General features: G+C 47.5%; 1 protein-coding gene across 1 annotated transcript in view; it reads right to left on the reverse strand.

Moving 5' to 3' along the window:
- The window catches only part of KSR2 (kinase suppressor of ras 2), a 1,792,292-nt gene that overhangs the window by 322,242 nt on the left and 1,451,998 nt on the right, over window positions 1–18,052 (reverse strand). The window contains exon 16 of the mRNA XM_086943271.1: window positions 482–578. Coding sequence (XP_086799397.1) covers window positions 482–578 — 97 coding nt within the window. The remainder of the gene's footprint in view (window positions 1–481; window positions 579–18,052) is intronic.

Here is an 18,052-nt window from a genome sequence, read left to right on the forward strand (position 1 = left end):
TACAAATAAAATGTCACAGGTACCGGAAAAGTACGCTTTAAGAATGGAATATATATCCCTCAGGAATGTTGGGTAAAGAGTAGAGTGTTAAACGAGATACCAAAGACATGTAATGCAAATGTGATTACAATATACTAAAAAACATTTTGGGTATTCATGTGTAAAAACGCACCTTCTAACTATGTCTAAGTACTAATTCCAAATTAACCTGGTACACGTTTTTCAAAATGTGACAAACAACACCAATCATTTCAGGTTTGTATAGAAGTGTGGATGGTGTGGGGCAATATATGGTACAGCAATTAACAGGATAGGCAAAAAGTCCATAATTCCACAATATACAGCGTTGGAACACAATCGTGTGCGGCAGAATGTGCTTGCTATACAAATGACTTTGTACACTGGAGAAAGGAAGTAATATTTAAACATAGTTGTAGCTTCAGCATTTATATTTTCCAAAGAGAGCATGTCCCTTGCTTACCTTTACAATTTCTTGAGCGATCTGTCTGGTCTTATTTACATCAAGGACGATTTTGGCATCTCTCACTACAGAGTACAGAGTCCGCCCCTTGCACAAACTGTAAAGTACAACAGAGAGGAAAGAGGATAAGTAGGTTCTTCTTTTAAAGTAAGTAAATTACAAACGCCTGAAAGCAACTGTCACATTCTGACACAGTGAAAAATGGGCACATTATTGTCTGCTTGCATATTACAACTACTGCTTTATGTAAGTTTCGTATGTATATATTCAGTTTGAGTTGTAATACACATCTGTCTTTTAGTAATTCTTTCATTTTATTAAGATCGGTTTCAAACAAGTATTTATATATATATATATATTCTGAAGATTTGGAAATGCGGATGCCTACTAAAAAGTTAAAAAATTTTAAAAGCCATGCCTTCGGCTACCTCTCCTGCTACCTTAATAAACTCATCGATTTTGTTGGGTCCAATTGCGAATGGGTTTATATATATCCACAATCGGAAAATAATAAAACATCTAGCATTTCAGGCATTTTTGTGTTTCACTCCCAGATTTTTTAACTTTCTTCCTAAAAACACAAGATATCTCAAACCATTGCCCTTCATCATCCTTATGAAAAGCTATTTAAGTCATATCACCAATGAATCAGAGTTAATTAGTAAAATAGCAAGTGCCAGGCTCAAAGTTAAGTTTACAAGACTACAGCAAGCACTATCGAATCTCAAGAGTGCCAAGTACCAAGGCTGCATAGTCTTGATTCCACCTCATTCTTCCTTTATCTGCCACTAGTGGAGAGGTGTGGTGCAGCGGCCAGGGCAGCTGACTTCGGAGCACAACGTTCACGGTCCGATCCCTAGCTCCGGCGGCAGCTCAGCACCTTGTGACTCTGGGCAATAGCTCACTTAATTTCCACGACGGCCCCCAGCGCCTTGAGACCCGTAAGGGTGAGTAGTTCGTGCTTTATAAATACGGATTTACTAGAAACTCTCAGCCATTTGTCTCACCCTTTCTGATTCTTTTTTTATCCCGGCTTTCTTCTGTCACTGTGTTTGCTTCTTTCTTTTCCTCCTCCTTCTGTCCTTTGTGGATGTGTTATGTGTTTGATGTGTGCCTGTCCTCTTTCACGTGCTTTGTTTACTGCTCTTTTGACAATGCATTTTATTTAAATATCATTAAAAAAAATAGAGCTGCAAACTTCAAACATATAACACACCCAGATTGTCTAAAGTCACATCATTAAATACACCTGAACTTGATAGTAGTTTAAATATGGTTTTTAATTTGGCCCTGATTCGCTATTTGAAAACTTGAGCTCTGGTCTGGACATTAGGGTGGAGAATGATGTATGTATGTATGTATAGGCATTTATATAGCGCACTACTTACCCGGAGGGTCCCAAGGCGCTTCGACCGCTGCGAAACCCTTCCTGGCTTCCCTGAGAGATGGTCACTTAATGGGTATCTCCAGGGTGAGACCAGGCATCCCCGGCGGTCTGGTGGGGCCGTTAGTGAAGATGAGGCAAGCTAATGCCCAGAGTTGCCGAGTGTGATCGCTGATCAGAGTGGGCACCGAGGCGAGAGAATTATCGAGTCCGCTGACCCTGGTCCAGAAACCTGCCGCGCCGGGAATCGAACCTTGGTCCCGGGCCGTCCTCTGCTCTCGGGTCTGCCGCCTCTAACCAGTGAGCCACACTACTTCACTATGGGGTCTGGTTAAGAGCTTTGTGTGAAATGTAGTGGCAAAGGACTTTTGTACTGGCCACTGAACACAGTACAAAGGAGCCTGGTAGCAGGAAAGGCATTTAGAGCATTAATGAGCTTTAAGTAAAGCTACTTGCACACTGGGTGGCTGAGACAAAAGATGAAGTTATACAACAATCAAAATATACTTCTTTAAGGTGCTGGGGTGGAACCCAACACCAATCTAGGTGGCCTGCTAGATGACGGTGGCAGTGTGAAGTGGTGAAGTTTGTGACCTGTTGGTGCAGTTGATCACCTTGTGGCTCATATTGTATCTGGAATCTAAGGATCAGAGAAAAATCAATGACAGAAGGTCCTTAAAAAGAACGCTCCACTGCAAAAAAGAGCAGAGGCAACATCTAGGCAGCTAGTTGTCTCCAATGAAAGAGGCCAAATATCCTTATTTCTGCACCCAAACATTCATCAGCATGGGCTCAAACTAGGCCCATGTGTGTGTTTAGTTTGATGACCACTGAGGTGATAATGTTCATTATGAAGCAAGGAGGTTGTAGAGGAGATTTATTACCATAAGGAAGAAAGAAGGTGCTGGCAAGGAAAGATACCTTTAGTGCTGGAGTGACACTGCTCCATCGTAGGTAAAAGTTTGAAGTACTGAGGAATGGGTTGCTAACGCATCAAATAAATGCTGGATAAGCAAACTAACAAACAAGGAAAATGTATGCACTACTCACAGCGAAGTACAAATGTATATACTGACAAAAACTTTAGTTTTTTGCATTATTGATAAACGTTTCCTCCTCTACCCAGACATCCTTACTTCAGCCTATACCCTAGCATCTCTACCCCTGCCTATACTCTGATGCTTCCACCCCACCTTTACCCCTACCTATACCATAATGTCTCAACCCCTGCCTATGTTCTAGTATCTACACTTCTCCAGCCGTGGCCGGCAGTGGGAGTACCTGCAGGGCGGTGATGTGGCGAGGGGCAGGGTGGGGGCTAGTATGGATTACAGAGTTTTACAGGTAAGTAAACATTTAAATAAATAAAACAAATTTTGTTGCGTGCACTGTATCGCATTTGGTGATGCAGTGCACTCAACGAAATTCGTTTTATTTATTTAAATGTTTACTTACCTGTAAAACTCCTTAATCCTTACATTACTACCCCTGACCCTGCCCCTCCCCCTCCCCACGACACCACCCTGCAGGTACTCCCACTGCCGGCCGCAGCTGCACTTCTCTCTGTACCCATTTAACTCTTCTCTACATATATACCAGTGCATGTACCTCAGTACCCCCCACCTGCACAACAGTACCTTTATTCCTACTTCTATCTCCATAACTCTACTCCTGTGTAGTCCATTCTACCACTAACCCTAGCCATTCCCTAGTATCTCGGCAACTGTCTATAACCTAACACCTTACCTCTATCTATAACAGAGTGCCCTTAGCACCTACCTTTGCACTAGTTTCTCTTACTTCCGCTACCAATACCCTAGTATCTCTTCCCCTGCACAGACCATAGGTACTCTATAATAATCTATACCTTAGAACTGCAAACGTCTACCTAAAACCTAGTACTACAACTCCTACTTGTAACTTAATATTTCCATCCTCCCTTTCCTTCAGTAACCTGGACCTGCCTGTATTTTCAGCTGAATGGCAGGGTCAGACAAACACAAGATGAAACCGTGCTCACAAAATATAGGTAGAATAAAATCGAGCCAATGGTCAATACGTGTTCTTACAATGTATAACTGCCTGTAGCATTATAACAGAGCAATAGTAAACCCTCAAAAATTCTTGGAATCTAAGGCACTGAAGTATTTCAAATATCATACTGAAGATATATATTCAACAATGCAAAGTTTTTCAAACCAGTTTCTAAGGGAGGGGAGTAGCACCTGTTTCTGGTGTTAGTGGGTTTGCTGGAACTTCGTGGTTTACTTTTAAAGTTTGACAATATTGTAATTTTCCTCCAGCTTGGTTAACAGAGGAGTGAGGATTTCCCATTGATATAGTTCTAGAGGGGCCTAACCATGATGGTTTCCATATGTCATTTGCCTTTGAGAATTTGTTGACGTGTCTCACCAAGTGGCTCAGTCCTAGAAGTTGCCCAAGTTTTACCCACGTATTAGCTGCAAATTGACCACCAGAGAGGGCTATAGGGTTCAAAATAGAGTCCGGCAGTGAAGGGGTTTCACAGCCCAGGAGTCAGGACTGGAGGAGAAGAATTCTCCTGCACCAAGGCGGCAGCCCGGGCACGGAGAATGCCTCGCCGAGCTACAGGTAAGGAGGACTTGGGCAAGGGCAGGGTTTTAGGGGTTGGTGGCAGGGGCAAACTCCACCTCGTGGCAGAATCAGAGTTTATTTGCCAACTTCGCGCTCCCAGCAGAGTGCGGAGTTGGCAAAAATCCGAAAACTCCACTGTCGGAATGGAGTTCACAACCCACCCTTATTTGACATATGAGAGATACAAGCCTTTTTATTAACTTTCTTAGAACCTACGATCTCAGCTTTCTGGGCTCGGTAGCTGAGGAATTGGAGGCAGTTGATACCTTGCCAGCCGAAGCAGATCCATCTTCAGAGAAATCTCTTGACAGCAAGTCTAGAATCACTATTTCAATGGCAACATATAACACTTTAGCCTGAATTCCAATCAAGTTAATTCCATGGTTTAAGAATCCATGTGCCCTATTTCTGTCTAGCACTAAATATCCTCCGTATCTGAAGTAGTTTATGCAGACCAAGTCTCAAACTTACTTTTGAACATAGCCACTATTCAGAGAGTTCCATATTCGTTTTACCCCAAAAATATTTAGCATTTGGTGAAGTGGAGTCAAAATAAGAAATTTTACTGCACCTTCATTTTTAAGAAGCCAAGAAAGGAATCTGCCACCCCCACCTGGAAATGAATTGTATTTGCTCCTTTGAAAATCATACGCTTACCTGTTCTGTAAGTGACTCTGGCAGCATCAGGTGTCACTAACACACTATTTATATCCATGATGATCTGTATGTTCCACACAACAAGCTATTTTTTTTATAAACAACAACAATTTCTCTTTAGTATTATGTACATGCAGGGTCCTCAACTACCTTCCTAAATAAAAAAACATCGTGCAACTTTGAGCTAGAGGTTATATGTTCGACATCTCCCACCGCTTGCGTGTCTGCAGATGCAACACTCCAACATATGTTTACAGAGAGAAACTGGAAGCAAAGGGCATTGTGGAGATTTAAAGCAAGTTGCTGTGGCAACGTATAATCTGAAGTCTAGAGGTTTGTAATGAAATGCAATGTTTAAAGGTGCAGTTCCATTTACTTACAGACCCATACACTTGCAGTTAACTCATGTAATTTTCTTCTGTTCCTTTAATTTAGGAATATGATTGTACTGTTGGTGCAATTGCCAGTTTTTTTTCTGTATTTGAACTAGTGGCTCAATTACCAGGCTTGTAGCCTGTAGATTTGGGTTCTAACCCTGATTCTAAATCCTGTTTTTAGTATTTAACCCACAAATGTCATTCAGGGAAAATAACTTTTTCTCCTTGTGCCTCAAATTATAGATATGTATGGTGTAAAAGACAATCTTCAGTGTGCTGTTTAGTACGGCTTCACATCCCCTGAGTCCCTATCACATATTTCTTTATGGAATGCATGTATGTTTGGGGTATTTCAATAGTGCGAATTTAGCCAAAAAGCATCAGAACACTGTACAAGGTCAAACTCCATCATAATGTCAAAGAATGATGGCACGTAAGAATGTAGTAACCAACAAACCCACAGATGTTTCCGAGGTTTGAGATGCACCTGACGAGGTCAAAAGGTTCTCTCTACACCAGCTTCACTGCTTGGAGCTATTTTCATAATACATCAAATACCTAAAGTAAACGACTATGAATATATTTTCTGTCTGTTTCTCTTATTCATGGATTGCTTTTTGGGGTGTGTTAGAACTGGGGGTCTCTAGTTGGCAGAGGTAGGTACCACTGTCCAAATAGGGACCCTTGCTTCTAGTCAGGACAAGGAGATAACCCTCTTAGATAACCCCTGCTCGCCCTCAAGGTAGCTTGGCCTGAGCAGTCTAGGCTAACCAGAGGCAATGCGTAAAGTATTTGTACCAACACTCACAGTAACACAGTGAAAACACCACAAACTGATTCCACAACAGTTTAGGAAAATAAAGATATTTATTCTAAACTACACAAGACCAAAACGGCAAAAATCCAACATACACAGTTCAAGGATATGGTTTCAAAAGAGTTCTTCAGGTTGTAATCAAAGTTCTTTAAGTTGCGTTAAAATAATCCACAGATGCGTGAAAAGTTCACAGTTGCGTCACGTTTACTCACAGTACCTTTTAGATGCAACAAAGTTCCACAAGCAGGAAGCTGGTGCGGTGGAAACAAGCGATGCGTTACTCCTGAGACCCTGGGGAGGCGATGCGACAGCCCCGCTGCAGCAGCGGGCGTGTTGCGACGAATCCGGTCTGTATGGGGAGGAAGGCCGCTTGCGTGGATTCCGGTGCGTAGGTTCCGTAGGAAGTCTGTTCTCGCAAAGGCACGATGCGATGATCTCGTAGGGGCTGCGACGATCTCCGGGGCGACGATGCGCGGTCCAGCGGTGATCCTCTCTCTCGCAGCTCCTCGATGCTATGGTTCTGCGACGATGCTCGCAGCGACGTGATGCGGTCCGCAAGCAAGCGGTGCGGCGATCTCACCCAGCGACGACAGGCTCTGCAACGACACTCGCAGCGATGTTCGATTCTCCCGCACCGGTCTGGTGCGTCCCGCAAACGAAGGGTGCGGCGGCTCCGGCAGCGATGTCAGGCGCTGCGCCGATCTCGACCTTCGTAGCGGCGGGAAACTTCTCGCACTGTCGGGGTTGCGCTCCGCAAGCGAGCGATGCGACACTTTTCAGCTTCAAAAGTCTCTCAGCTTAGTCTCAAGCTTCCCAGCTCAGGTTCAACTTCCAGAGGCCCCACAACTGGATCAAGCACTCTAGGAAGGACAGAACTCTCTCAGCAGAGTTCAGGGAGACTGGGGATGAAGTCCTTTTGTTCCTGGGACTTCAAAAACAGGGAGCCAGCTCTTCTCAGGCCCTTGGAGATTCCTTCAAGACAGGGGACACAGCTCACAGCAAAGTCCTTCCCCTCTCCTTGGCAGCAAAGCAACAGCAGGTCAGTCCAGCAGAGCAACAGCAGGACAGTCTTCCTTCTTCCCCGTCAGCTTTCTCCTTGGCAGAGGTTCCTTCTTGATTTCCAGGATGATCTAATTTTCTGTTGTCAGGGGTCCTGTACTTATACCCCTAAAGTCTTTGTTCTTTCAGTGCATGTGGGCCCTGAGCCCGGTCTGAACCAGTTCTGGGTGGATCCTGAGCACTTTGTTTTGCTGGCTGCATCTTTCCTTTCAGAGTGAGGGGCAGGGTCCTCAGCCGCCCAGCAGGAGGTGGAGCCAGCATTGTGGCAGGCAGGCACAGCCCTATTCAGCCCAGGTGCTAACTCCGCCCACCACTCAGGTAGCAATTGCTTCATTCAGCCTAGTGCTGACTCATCCAGCCTCGGGGGGGAATTCCCCAGCCCCTGTCACTCACAAACCAGACAGTCAATACACAAACAGGCCCAGGCACACAGAAGGGTCAGACAAGAGAACAGCAACTTTCTAAAAGTGCTGTTCTCAAACACAGGATTTAAAAACCACCTTTCCTAAAAGATGTATTATTAAATTCTGAGTTCAGGGATACTAGATACTTATGTCCTATCTTGTTCCTATGGGAAGAAATGCTGTTAACCACTGTAGCCAGCATCCCCCATGTTAACCTATGGAGCAAGATAGCTTTACAATAGTGAAAAACGAAAATGGCTGTAATTCACTACCAGAGCATGGTACCTACACTAGTACATGCTCTACCTTTCACATACACTGCACCCTGCCCAGGGGGGTACCTTGGGCCTTCCATAGGGGTGACTGATGTGCACGAAAAGGGAAGGGTTAGGCCTGGTCAGTGGGGACACTGACCAGGAGGACATGGCAGTTCTAAACTGCCCATAGGCGCTGCAGTGGCAGGCCTGAGACATCATTTTAGAGCTACTCCTGTGGGTGGCACAATCAGTGCTGCAGGCCCACTAGCAGCATTTGCCATCACCAGCCCTGGCACACCCAGTGCACTTTACTAGGGACTTCATGGTGATACAAATACGCCAAACATGTATATCCAATCAGAAGAACAATTTACATAGGGAGCACTTACACTCTGGCACTGGTCAGCAGTGGCAGAGTGTCCAAAGCATCTAAACCAGCAAAAACGAAATCCAGCACAGCATCAAAAATACAGGAGGTAGAGGCAAAAAGATAGGCGTAATCACGCCAAAGATGCCAGGTCTAACACGTGTCCCCTCCAGCTGAAAGTGGGGAGAACTACCCACCCTCTTGGGAGTTCTCTTCACTAAGGCGGAAAAACCTGGACAGACCATCAGCGTTGGCGTGTTCTGTACCAGGGCAGTGTTCCACCGTAAAGTCCATTCCCTGTAGGGAGATGGACCACCTCAACAGTTTTGGATTTTCACCCCTCATGTGCATTAACCACCTGAGGGGCCTGTGGTCGGTCTGAACACGAAAGTGAGTCCCAAACAGTTAGGGCCTCAACTTTTTCAGAGCCCAGACCACAGCAAAAGCCTCCCTTTCAATCGCACTCCACTTCTGTTCCCTGGGGAGTAGCCTCCGACTAATGAAAGCTACTGGCTGGTCTCCATTCTCCTCAGTGGCTTGTGAGAGTACTGCTCCCACACCATGCTCTGAAGCGTCCGTCTGAACTATGAACTCACTGGAAAAGTCAGGTGCCTTGAGCACCGGTGCTGTGCACATCGCAGTCTTCAGGGCCTCAAAAGCAGTTTGGCAGGCGTCAGTCCAGTCAACTCTTTTGGGCAACTACTTGGAAGTGAGTTCTGTCAAGGGGGCGACAATGGTGCCATATCCCTTGACAAACCGTCTGTAATACCCGGTGAGTCCTAAAAAGGCTCTCACCTCTGTCTGGGTCTTGGGGGGCTCCCAAGCCAGAATGGTATCAATCTTAGCCTGTAGGGGCGCCACCTGGCCGCTCCCCACCTGGTGTCCCAAATACACCACAGATCCCTGCCCTATCTGGCACTTGCTGGCCTTGATAGTGAGGCCTGCCTTTTGCAGAGCCTTCAACACTTCGCAGAGGTGTTGCAAGTGTTCCTCCCACGTGGAGCTGAACACAGCAATGTCATCCAGGTATGCGGCGCTGAATTCCTCCAGCCCGGACAGTACCTGGTTAACCAGTCTCTGGAACGTGGCAGGGGCATTCTTCAACCCAAAGGGCATGACACGGAACTGGAAGTGCCCCTCTGGCGTTGAAAATGCTGACCTCTCTTTGGCCCCATCAGTTAAGGCAATCTGCCAGTACCCTGAAGTCAAATCAAATGTACTGAGGTACTTGGCAGCTCCCAACCGATCCACGAGCTCATCATCTCTGGGGATAGGGTGTGCGTCAGTCTTCGTGACCGCATTGAGCCCACGGTAGTCCACGCAAAACCGGAGTTCTGGAGGGCCACCGGGGGTAGCAGCTTTCTTGGGGACCAAGACCACTGGGCTAGCCCAGGGGCTGCTGGAGGGCTCAATCACCCCTAGCGCCAACATCTTGGAAACCTCTTCCTTGATGCTGGCCCTGACCTTGTCAGCTACCCTGTAAAATTTTTGCTTCACAGGCAGACTGTCTCCAGTGTCCACGTCATGGACGCACCAGTTGGTGACTCCTGGGGTCAGGGAGAACAGAGAGGAGAACTGACCCAACACTTGGCGACAGTCGCTCTGCTGTTCTGGGGTCAGGGTGGGCGAGAGGACCACACCATCCACTGACCCATCGTGCTCCTTAACTGCCAGGAGGTCAGGGAGAGGATCACTATCCTCTTCCATTCCTGCATCTGTAGCCATGAGCATGGTTACTTCAGACCTCTCAAAGTGTGGTTTGAGGCGGTTCACGTGCAAAACTCTCAGGGGCTGCCTGGGAGTCTTCAGGTTAACCAGGTAGGTTACCTCACTCTTCCTTTCCACCACCTCGTATGGCCCAGACCACTTGTCCTGGAGCGCGCAAGGCTCCACTGGCGCCATCACCCACACTTTCTGCCCAGGTTGAAATTCGACCAGAGTGGTATTCTGGTCGTACCATCTTTTCATTTCTTCCTGGCTTGCTTCCAGGTTCGCCTGAGCGAGTTTCCTGAAGCGTTGTGTCTGGTTGCGGATGGCCAGCACATAGCTGAACACATCCTGGGGGGTTTTCCCACGGGACTTTTCCCAACCCTCCTTCACCAGTGAGAGAGGTCCTCTGACAGGGTGGCCATACAGGAGTTCAAAGGGACTGAACCCTAAGGACTTCTGTGGCACCTCCCTGTAGGCAAACAACAGGCATGGTAACAAGACGTCCCACTTCCGTCTCATGGGCTCCGCTAGGCCCATAATCATACCTTTCAGGGTCCGGTTGAACCTTTCAACCAACCCATTTCCTTGAGGGTGGTACGGAGTGGTGAACTTATAAGTTACCCCACACTCCTCCCACAGAGACTTCATGTACCTAGAGATGAAGTTGGTACCCCGGTCGGAGACCACCTCTCTGGGGAACCCCACATGGGAAAAGATCCCCATCAATGCACGGCCCACCACGGGTGCTGTGATTGTCCTGAGAGGGACTGCTTCCGGGTACCGGGTGGCATGGTCCACCAAGACCAGGATGAACCTGTTGCCTAAGGCTGTCTTGGGGTCCAGGGGCCCTACGATATCTATGCCCACCCGCTCGAAAGGGGTGCTCACCACTGGGAAGGGTTGAAGGGGGGCCTTCAACTTCATTCCAGTCTTGCCACTGGCTTGACAGGTTTGGCAAGATCTGCAAAAGGAACCAACGTGCTTTCTCATCTGGGGCCAGTGGAAGTGGGTGACAAGCCGGTTTAGGGTCTTGTCTTGCCCCAGATGTCCTGCAAGAGGCACGTCATGAGCCAGACCCATTAGGAAGTTTCTGAAGCGCTCGGGTACCACCAGCACACGGGCTGCACCGGGCTCAGCAAACTTAGGCTCACTATAAAGTAGGTCACCTTCCCAGTAAACATAGTGATCTTTGACTGCTCCACCTGCTGCCTGATCTACAGCCTGTTGCCGCAGACCAATAAAGGAAGGGCATTCCTTCTGCTCCCTGCAGAACTCCTCCCTGGAGGGACCACCTTCTTGCTGCCAATGGGTCAGCTCAGGTAGGTCTCCCAGTTCGGCCACCTGTTCCCCTGTAGGTTCCAGGGCATCCCCCTCAGGTTCTGCTTCCTCCTGGACCGTGGGAACGGCTGGGGCTGGTTTCCCGCGCCCTCTGCCTCTTCCTCTCCTGGCAGGTCTCTGGGCCACTGTTTCAGGCTCCAGTTCTGCTGATTCACTCTTACCGGCTGCCATAGCACGCGTGGTCACGCAGATCCACGCAGGCAGACCCAACATCTCCAAGTGAGTTCGGTGTTCTATGTCTTTCCATGGAGAACTCTCCAGGTCGTTGCCTAACAGACAGTCCACAGGCAAGGCATCACTGACAACTACCTCCAAAAGACCAGAGACTCCTCCCCATTCAAAGGAAACCTTCGCTAGCTTGCAGAGGCGCACTGAGCTGTCAGCGGCCACTACAGGGCGGAGTACACCAGGGATGATTTGCTCGTCAGACACCCACTGACACCTCACGGATGTCACACTGGCTCCGGTGTCTCTCAGAGCCTCAACCTCCCTCCCATTGATGGTCACCTTCTGCCCATATTTCTTAGTGTTAGAGGGCAGTAAGGTTTCCTGGACCACCTCTTGGTCTCCTAGCGAGACAAGGGTCATAACTGCTAGCTCTCCCCAGTCACTAGAAACCAAATCCCCACCCAAAGCTACACTAGCTAACGCTGGGGCGGGAGCACCAGTGGGTGCGGGCTTCTTCTTGGGACATTTCGGAGCAATATGGCCCACCTCGTTGCAGTGATAGCAGGTAGGGGGACCCTGGTTATTTCTCTTGTCCCGCCTACCCTTAGAGGGCCATGGCTGTTTAGGCTTGGGGGTTTGGGAATCCTTTTCCGGGGAACTACTTTGGGGCCCTTGTGAGAACTCCTTTTGGTTACCCTTGTCCCCCCCACTCTTCTGCTGGGGACCCTGCCCACCTTTGGCTGTGGTACCCACAATTCCTTTGTGGACCCTGGTACTGGTCCAGCGGTCCGCCTCCTTAGCAAGCTCAATGGGGTCGGTCAGCTTGCTGTCTAAGAGATGCTGGCGCAGCTCTGGAACACAAAGACTACTCAAGTGCTCCCAACTGATTAAATGCAACAACCCCTTCAAATCAGTTACTTTACTGCCCTTCATCCAACCTTCCAGTGCACGCGAGTACCCATTCACACACTCCATCCAAGTCTCAGACTCTTTCTTCTTGGAGTTTCTAAACTGCAGTCTGTACTGCTCTGGAGTAAGGCCATACCTGAGACATAAGGCCTCCTTCATATTGGGGTAGGTCATGGCACCTGTCAACTCTAAAGGCTCTAGAGCACTCTTCCCAGACGCCTCAAAATGTTTCCACAGGCCCGCCCCCCAATACTTGTCAGGCACATCATTCATCTTCAATGCAATTTCATACGAAGTGAACCAGGCATAAATATCCTCACTCCTATGGTAATTCTGTACCAGGTCTTTGGGAATATATACTTTACCCCCATGCACTGGCTGCGCGCTGCCACCATTAGAACTGGCATCCACCTCCTTGTTTTTCAGATCCAGCTCTTTTATTCTCAATTCATGAGCCAAAAGCAATTTCTTTTCCTCTAAGGCGCGGGCATCCTTGCTCTCCTCCGCCGCCTTCTCTACTTCCAATTGCCTCATTTTCATTTTCATGACCTCCAAGTCATATTCTCTTATTCTTTGATTTTCCTGTAACTCTTCTGGGGTGAGGCCCCTACTGGAGTGGTTGCTGCCAGCTCCTGAGCCTACTCTGCCCACTGGCAGATCGTTGCCTTGAAAAGCATTTTCTACATCCACATCATCATCTCCCTCTAGTGCCTCCCAATGGGCTTTCAAGATTCTCTGCAGCTCCTCTTTTCTGTAGGCGCTTTTTATGGGGCACTCAAACTCAAGGCAGAATTTCCTAAGTTGCTCAACTTTGTATGAATACAAATCTCCAATGGCAAACTCCAATTCCACTTCTGCCCTCTCACTGGGTGTCTTCCCATTCTGAGACATGATGCTTTTCGAAGAGGTACTCAAAAATAGAATTCAAAAAACTCAAAAACCAATAGTATGCGGTGGCGTAGTGGTCTGCACTCACTAGTGATGTACACCAATTACTGTGGGTCAAGTACAAATACAAGTTCAAATCCCACCGCTGCCACCAATGTTAGAACTGGGGGTCTCTAGTTGGCAGAGGTAGGTACCACTGTCCAAATAGGGACCCTTGCTTCTAGTCAGGACAAGGAGATAACCCTCTTAGATAACCCCTGCTCGCCCTCAAGGTAGCTTGGCCTGAGCAGTCTAGGCTAACCAGAGGCAATGCGTAAAGTATTTGTACCAACACTCACAGTAACACAGTGAAAACACCACAAACTGATTCCACGACAGTTTAGGAAAATAAAGATATTTATTCTAAACTACACAAGACCAAAACGGCAAAAATCCAACATACACAGTTAAAGGATATGGTTTCAAAAGAGTTCTTCAGGTTGTAATCAAAGTTCTTTAAGTTGCGTTAAAATAATCCACAGATGCGTGAAAAGTTCACAGTTGCGTCACGTTTACTCACAGTACCTTTTAGATGCAACAACGTTCCACAAGCAGGAAGCTGGTGCGGTGGAAACAAGCGATGCGTTACTCCTGAGACCCTGGGGAGGCGATGCGACAGCCCCGCTGCAGCAGCGGGCGTGTTGCGACGAATCCGGTCTGTATGGGGAGGAAGGCCGCTTGCGTGGATTCCGGTGCGTAGGTTCCGTAGGAAGTCTGTTCTCGCAAAGGCACGATGCGATGATCTCGTAGGGGCTGCGACGATCTCCGGGGCGACGATGCGCGGTCCAGCGGTGATCCTCTCTCTCGCAGCTCCTCGATGCGATGGTTCTGCGACGATGCTCGCAGCGACGTGATGCGGTCCGCAAGCAAGCGGTGCGGCGATCTCACCCAGCGACGACAGGCTCTGCGACGACACTCGCAGCAATGTTCGATTCTCCCGCACCGGTCTGGTGCGTCCCGCAAACGAAGGGTGCGGCGGCTCCGGCAGCGATGTCAGGCGCTGCGCCGATCTCGACCTTCGTAGCGGCGGGAAACTTCTCGCACTGTCGGGGTTGCGCTCCGCAAGCGAGCGATGCGACACTTTTCAGCTTCAAAAGTCTCTCAGCTTAGTCTCAAGCTTCCCAGCTCAGGTTCAACTTCCAGAGGCCCCACAACTGGATCAAGCACTCTAGGAAGGACAGAACTCTCTCAGCAGAGTTCAGGGAGACTGGGGATGAAGTCCTTTTGTTCCTGGGACTTCAAAAACAGGGAGCCAGCTCTTCTCAGGCCCTTGGAGATTCCTTCAAGACAGGGGACACAGCTCACAGCAAAGTCCTTCCCCTCTCCTTGGCAGCAAAGCAACAGCAGGTCAGTCCAGCAGAGCAACAGCAGGACAGTCTTCCATCTTCCCCGTCAGCTTTCTCCTTGGCAGAGGTTCCTTCTTGATTTCCAGGATGATCTAATTTTCTGTTGTCAGGGGTCCTGTACTTATACCCCTAAAGTCTTTGTTCTTTCAGTGCATGTGGGCCCTGAGCCCGGTCTGAACCAGTTCTGGGTGGATCCTGAGCACTTTGTTTTGCTGGCTGCATCTTTCCTTTCAGAGTGAGGGGCAGGGTCCTCAGCCGCCCAGCAGGAGGTGGAGCCAGCATTGTGGCAGGCAGGCACAGCCCTATTCAGCCCAGGTGCTAACTCCGCCCACCACTCAGGTAGCAATTGCTTCATTCAGCCTAGTGCTGACTCATCCAGCCTCGGGGGGAATTCCCCAGCCCCTGTCACTCACAAACCAGACAGTCAATACACAAACAGGCCCAGGCACAAAGAAGGGTCAGACAAGAGAACAGCAACTTTCTAAAAGTGCTGTTCTCAAACACAGGATTTAAAAACCACCTTTCCTAAAAGATGTATTATTAAATTCTGAGTTCAGGGATACTAGATACTTATGTCCTATCTTGTTCCTATGGGAAGAAATGCTGTTAACCACTGTAGCCAGCATCCCCCATGTTAACCTATGGAGCAAGATAGCCTTACAATAGTGAAAAACGAAAATGGCTGTAATTCACTACCAGAGCATGGTACCTGCACTAGTACATGCTCTACCTTTCACATACACTGCACCCTGCCCAGGGGGGTACCTTGGGCCTTCCATAGGGGTGACTGATGTGCACGAAAAGGGAAGGGTTAGGCCTGGTCAGTGGGGACACTGACCAGGAGGACATGGCAGTTCTAAACTGCCCATAGGCGCTGCAGTGGCAGGCCTGAGACATCATTTTAGAGCTACTCCTGTGGGTGGCACAATCAGTGCTGCAGGCCCACTAGTAGCATTTGCCATCACCAGCCCTGGCACACCCAGTGCACTTTACTAGGGACTTCATGGTGATACAAATATGCCAAACATGTATATCCAATCAGAATAACAATTTACATAGGGAGCACTTACACTCTGGCACTGGTCAGCAGTGGCAGAGTGTCCAAAGCATCTAAACCAGCAAAAATGAAATCCAGCACAGCATCAAAAATACAGGAGGTAGAGGCAAAAAGATAGGGGTAATCACGCCAAAGATGCCAGGTCTAACACGGTGTGCCCCAGTGCTAACATATTAGGTAGCAGGTTGTTGTTATTTCATTGTTGTTTGTTTATAGGACTTCATATCACACTTCTGATGTTTCTAATTATTGTAAGTAACAGATGGTAGTAATACCCAATTTAAAGGTACTAATCTACCGATATTTGGCCGATGGAAGGCTGAGTCATCCTATAGGATTCAAACAAGTGTCCTTTAAATCATTGCATATGTTATCAGTGCACATCTAACTTTCTTAGCCATTGTGCTGCTTGTGTGGAATATGGTGATAAACAAGTTATTGGTCACTTTGATCCCAATGGACAATTGTGAATAAAATAAGTGATTTCTTTATTTTTTATTTATTTTTATTTAAAGAGTTTTATATAGCGCTAGCTAGACCCGAAGATATCAAAGCGATTTAAATGAGAATCAACAATGTAACACAATACATAAAAAAATAGGCAATACAATTAGGAGAGGAGAGAAAGGGGAGAGAAAAGTAGTGGAAGGGGCAGGGGAGATGTGAAAGGGAGGATAAGGGAAGAGACAACAAGGAGAGACGAAAGGAAGTCTGTCTAAAGACCGACTGGGTAGGTGACGACCAAGGAGGGAATCCACGGCCCATCTCCCCTATAGCTTAACCAGGTAGCTCCATCGGGCTACATCATTTTGATTAGCTGTTAATTGTGAGGCAACTAGGATTTTGATGGTGTGTGTGCTTAAAATAAAAGAGCAGCTGTGGAAAGAAAAGGATAAGCAAAGAATGGCATGTGAAAGCAGACCCAAGAGGGCTATTTGCAGGTCTCTCAAATTTGGAAGTGGCCTGAGTTGTCCTCCTTGAGTAGTTGGAAGAGGAAGTGTTACTCTTTCCATGGAACCGAAGATGATGAGCAACAGATCCTGGATCATTCATGGTCAAGGTGGACTTTAGAACTCGTTAACCTCTCTGGATCATGAAGGCGATTGCCCAGTCTGTTAAGAAAGAACTGTGGTGTTTGCCAAGGAGTGAAAGGTGAATGACTGACTCCCTGTTAGAATAAGGCCCTATCACATTTTCCCCTAATGAAACGGGTGTTTCATGACTTGTTGGAGAGTGCCAGTCTTTAACAGTGGTGAAATGTAGTACAGCCAAGGAATTACTTCGAATGAAGATAGTAAAGCTTGTTGGCAGCCATGGAGCAGGCTGAATCAGCTTTAATTGGCATGGCCACGAATCAACTTAAAAGGCCTGTGACGGGTCTCACCCTCGACTGAAAGTGTTTCTTCAGCTCAAATGACAGTAATTGTTGGCACACATTTGTATTATATATATTTACTAGTAGTATTTATTGTCTACTGTGAAGAAAATGCCAGAGATAAATCTAGCTTCTAGGTGCTTTAAAACTTAACAATAGATAATTGATACCACAGGAAAAAGAATAAATAGAAAATACAAGATGCGAGTAGAAGACATCTTCAGAGAAAAGAGGTAAATGTAGCCTACCCAGTATGTAGATGGGATCTCTGTCTTCCATTTTTCTTTGCGATCCCTGCCTTATTTCCCTCTCAAGCACCATATATTTATTTCCTCTCCTCCTCTCTCAATGAATATTTTGGGCTTTTTGCAGAACCTGGAGGACTGGATACTCTTTTAAAATATGGCAGCTATCCAGCCCGCCATATTCCGAATATCCAATAGACTATAGTGCACTTGAAACACTACGGAAGGGACATCTGCCAGGTTTATGATGGAGTATCCCGTCCAACAAACTCTAACTTAGGCGTAAGTTTGCTTTGTTCCCCACACATTTCTAGTTGTTAGGTCGAGCCTGGGCCGCGCATGCGTTGCTCTGGGAGCCACGCTGTATTGGAGTATGGAATAGAAGCCCCGCCCACTCTCCACCCATATTTTTCATTGGGTTGTGTCATTATCCTTCATAAATGCTGGCTTCTGAATGTTTAATAGGATTGTTAGTCCCTCCTTAGTACCACCTTCTCTTCATTTGTAACCTGCCATGAGGACTGGCTCTTTTACTTCGGGTGTTACACGGTGAGTCTTTTT

Source organism: Lissotriton vulgaris, chromosome 11 (assembly GCF_964263255.1).
Source record: "Lissotriton vulgaris chromosome 11, aLisVul1.2, whole genome shotgun sequence".
In the NCBI taxonomy this organism is placed as follows: domain Eukaryota; kingdom Metazoa; phylum Chordata; class Amphibia; order Caudata; family Salamandridae; genus Lissotriton; species Lissotriton vulgaris.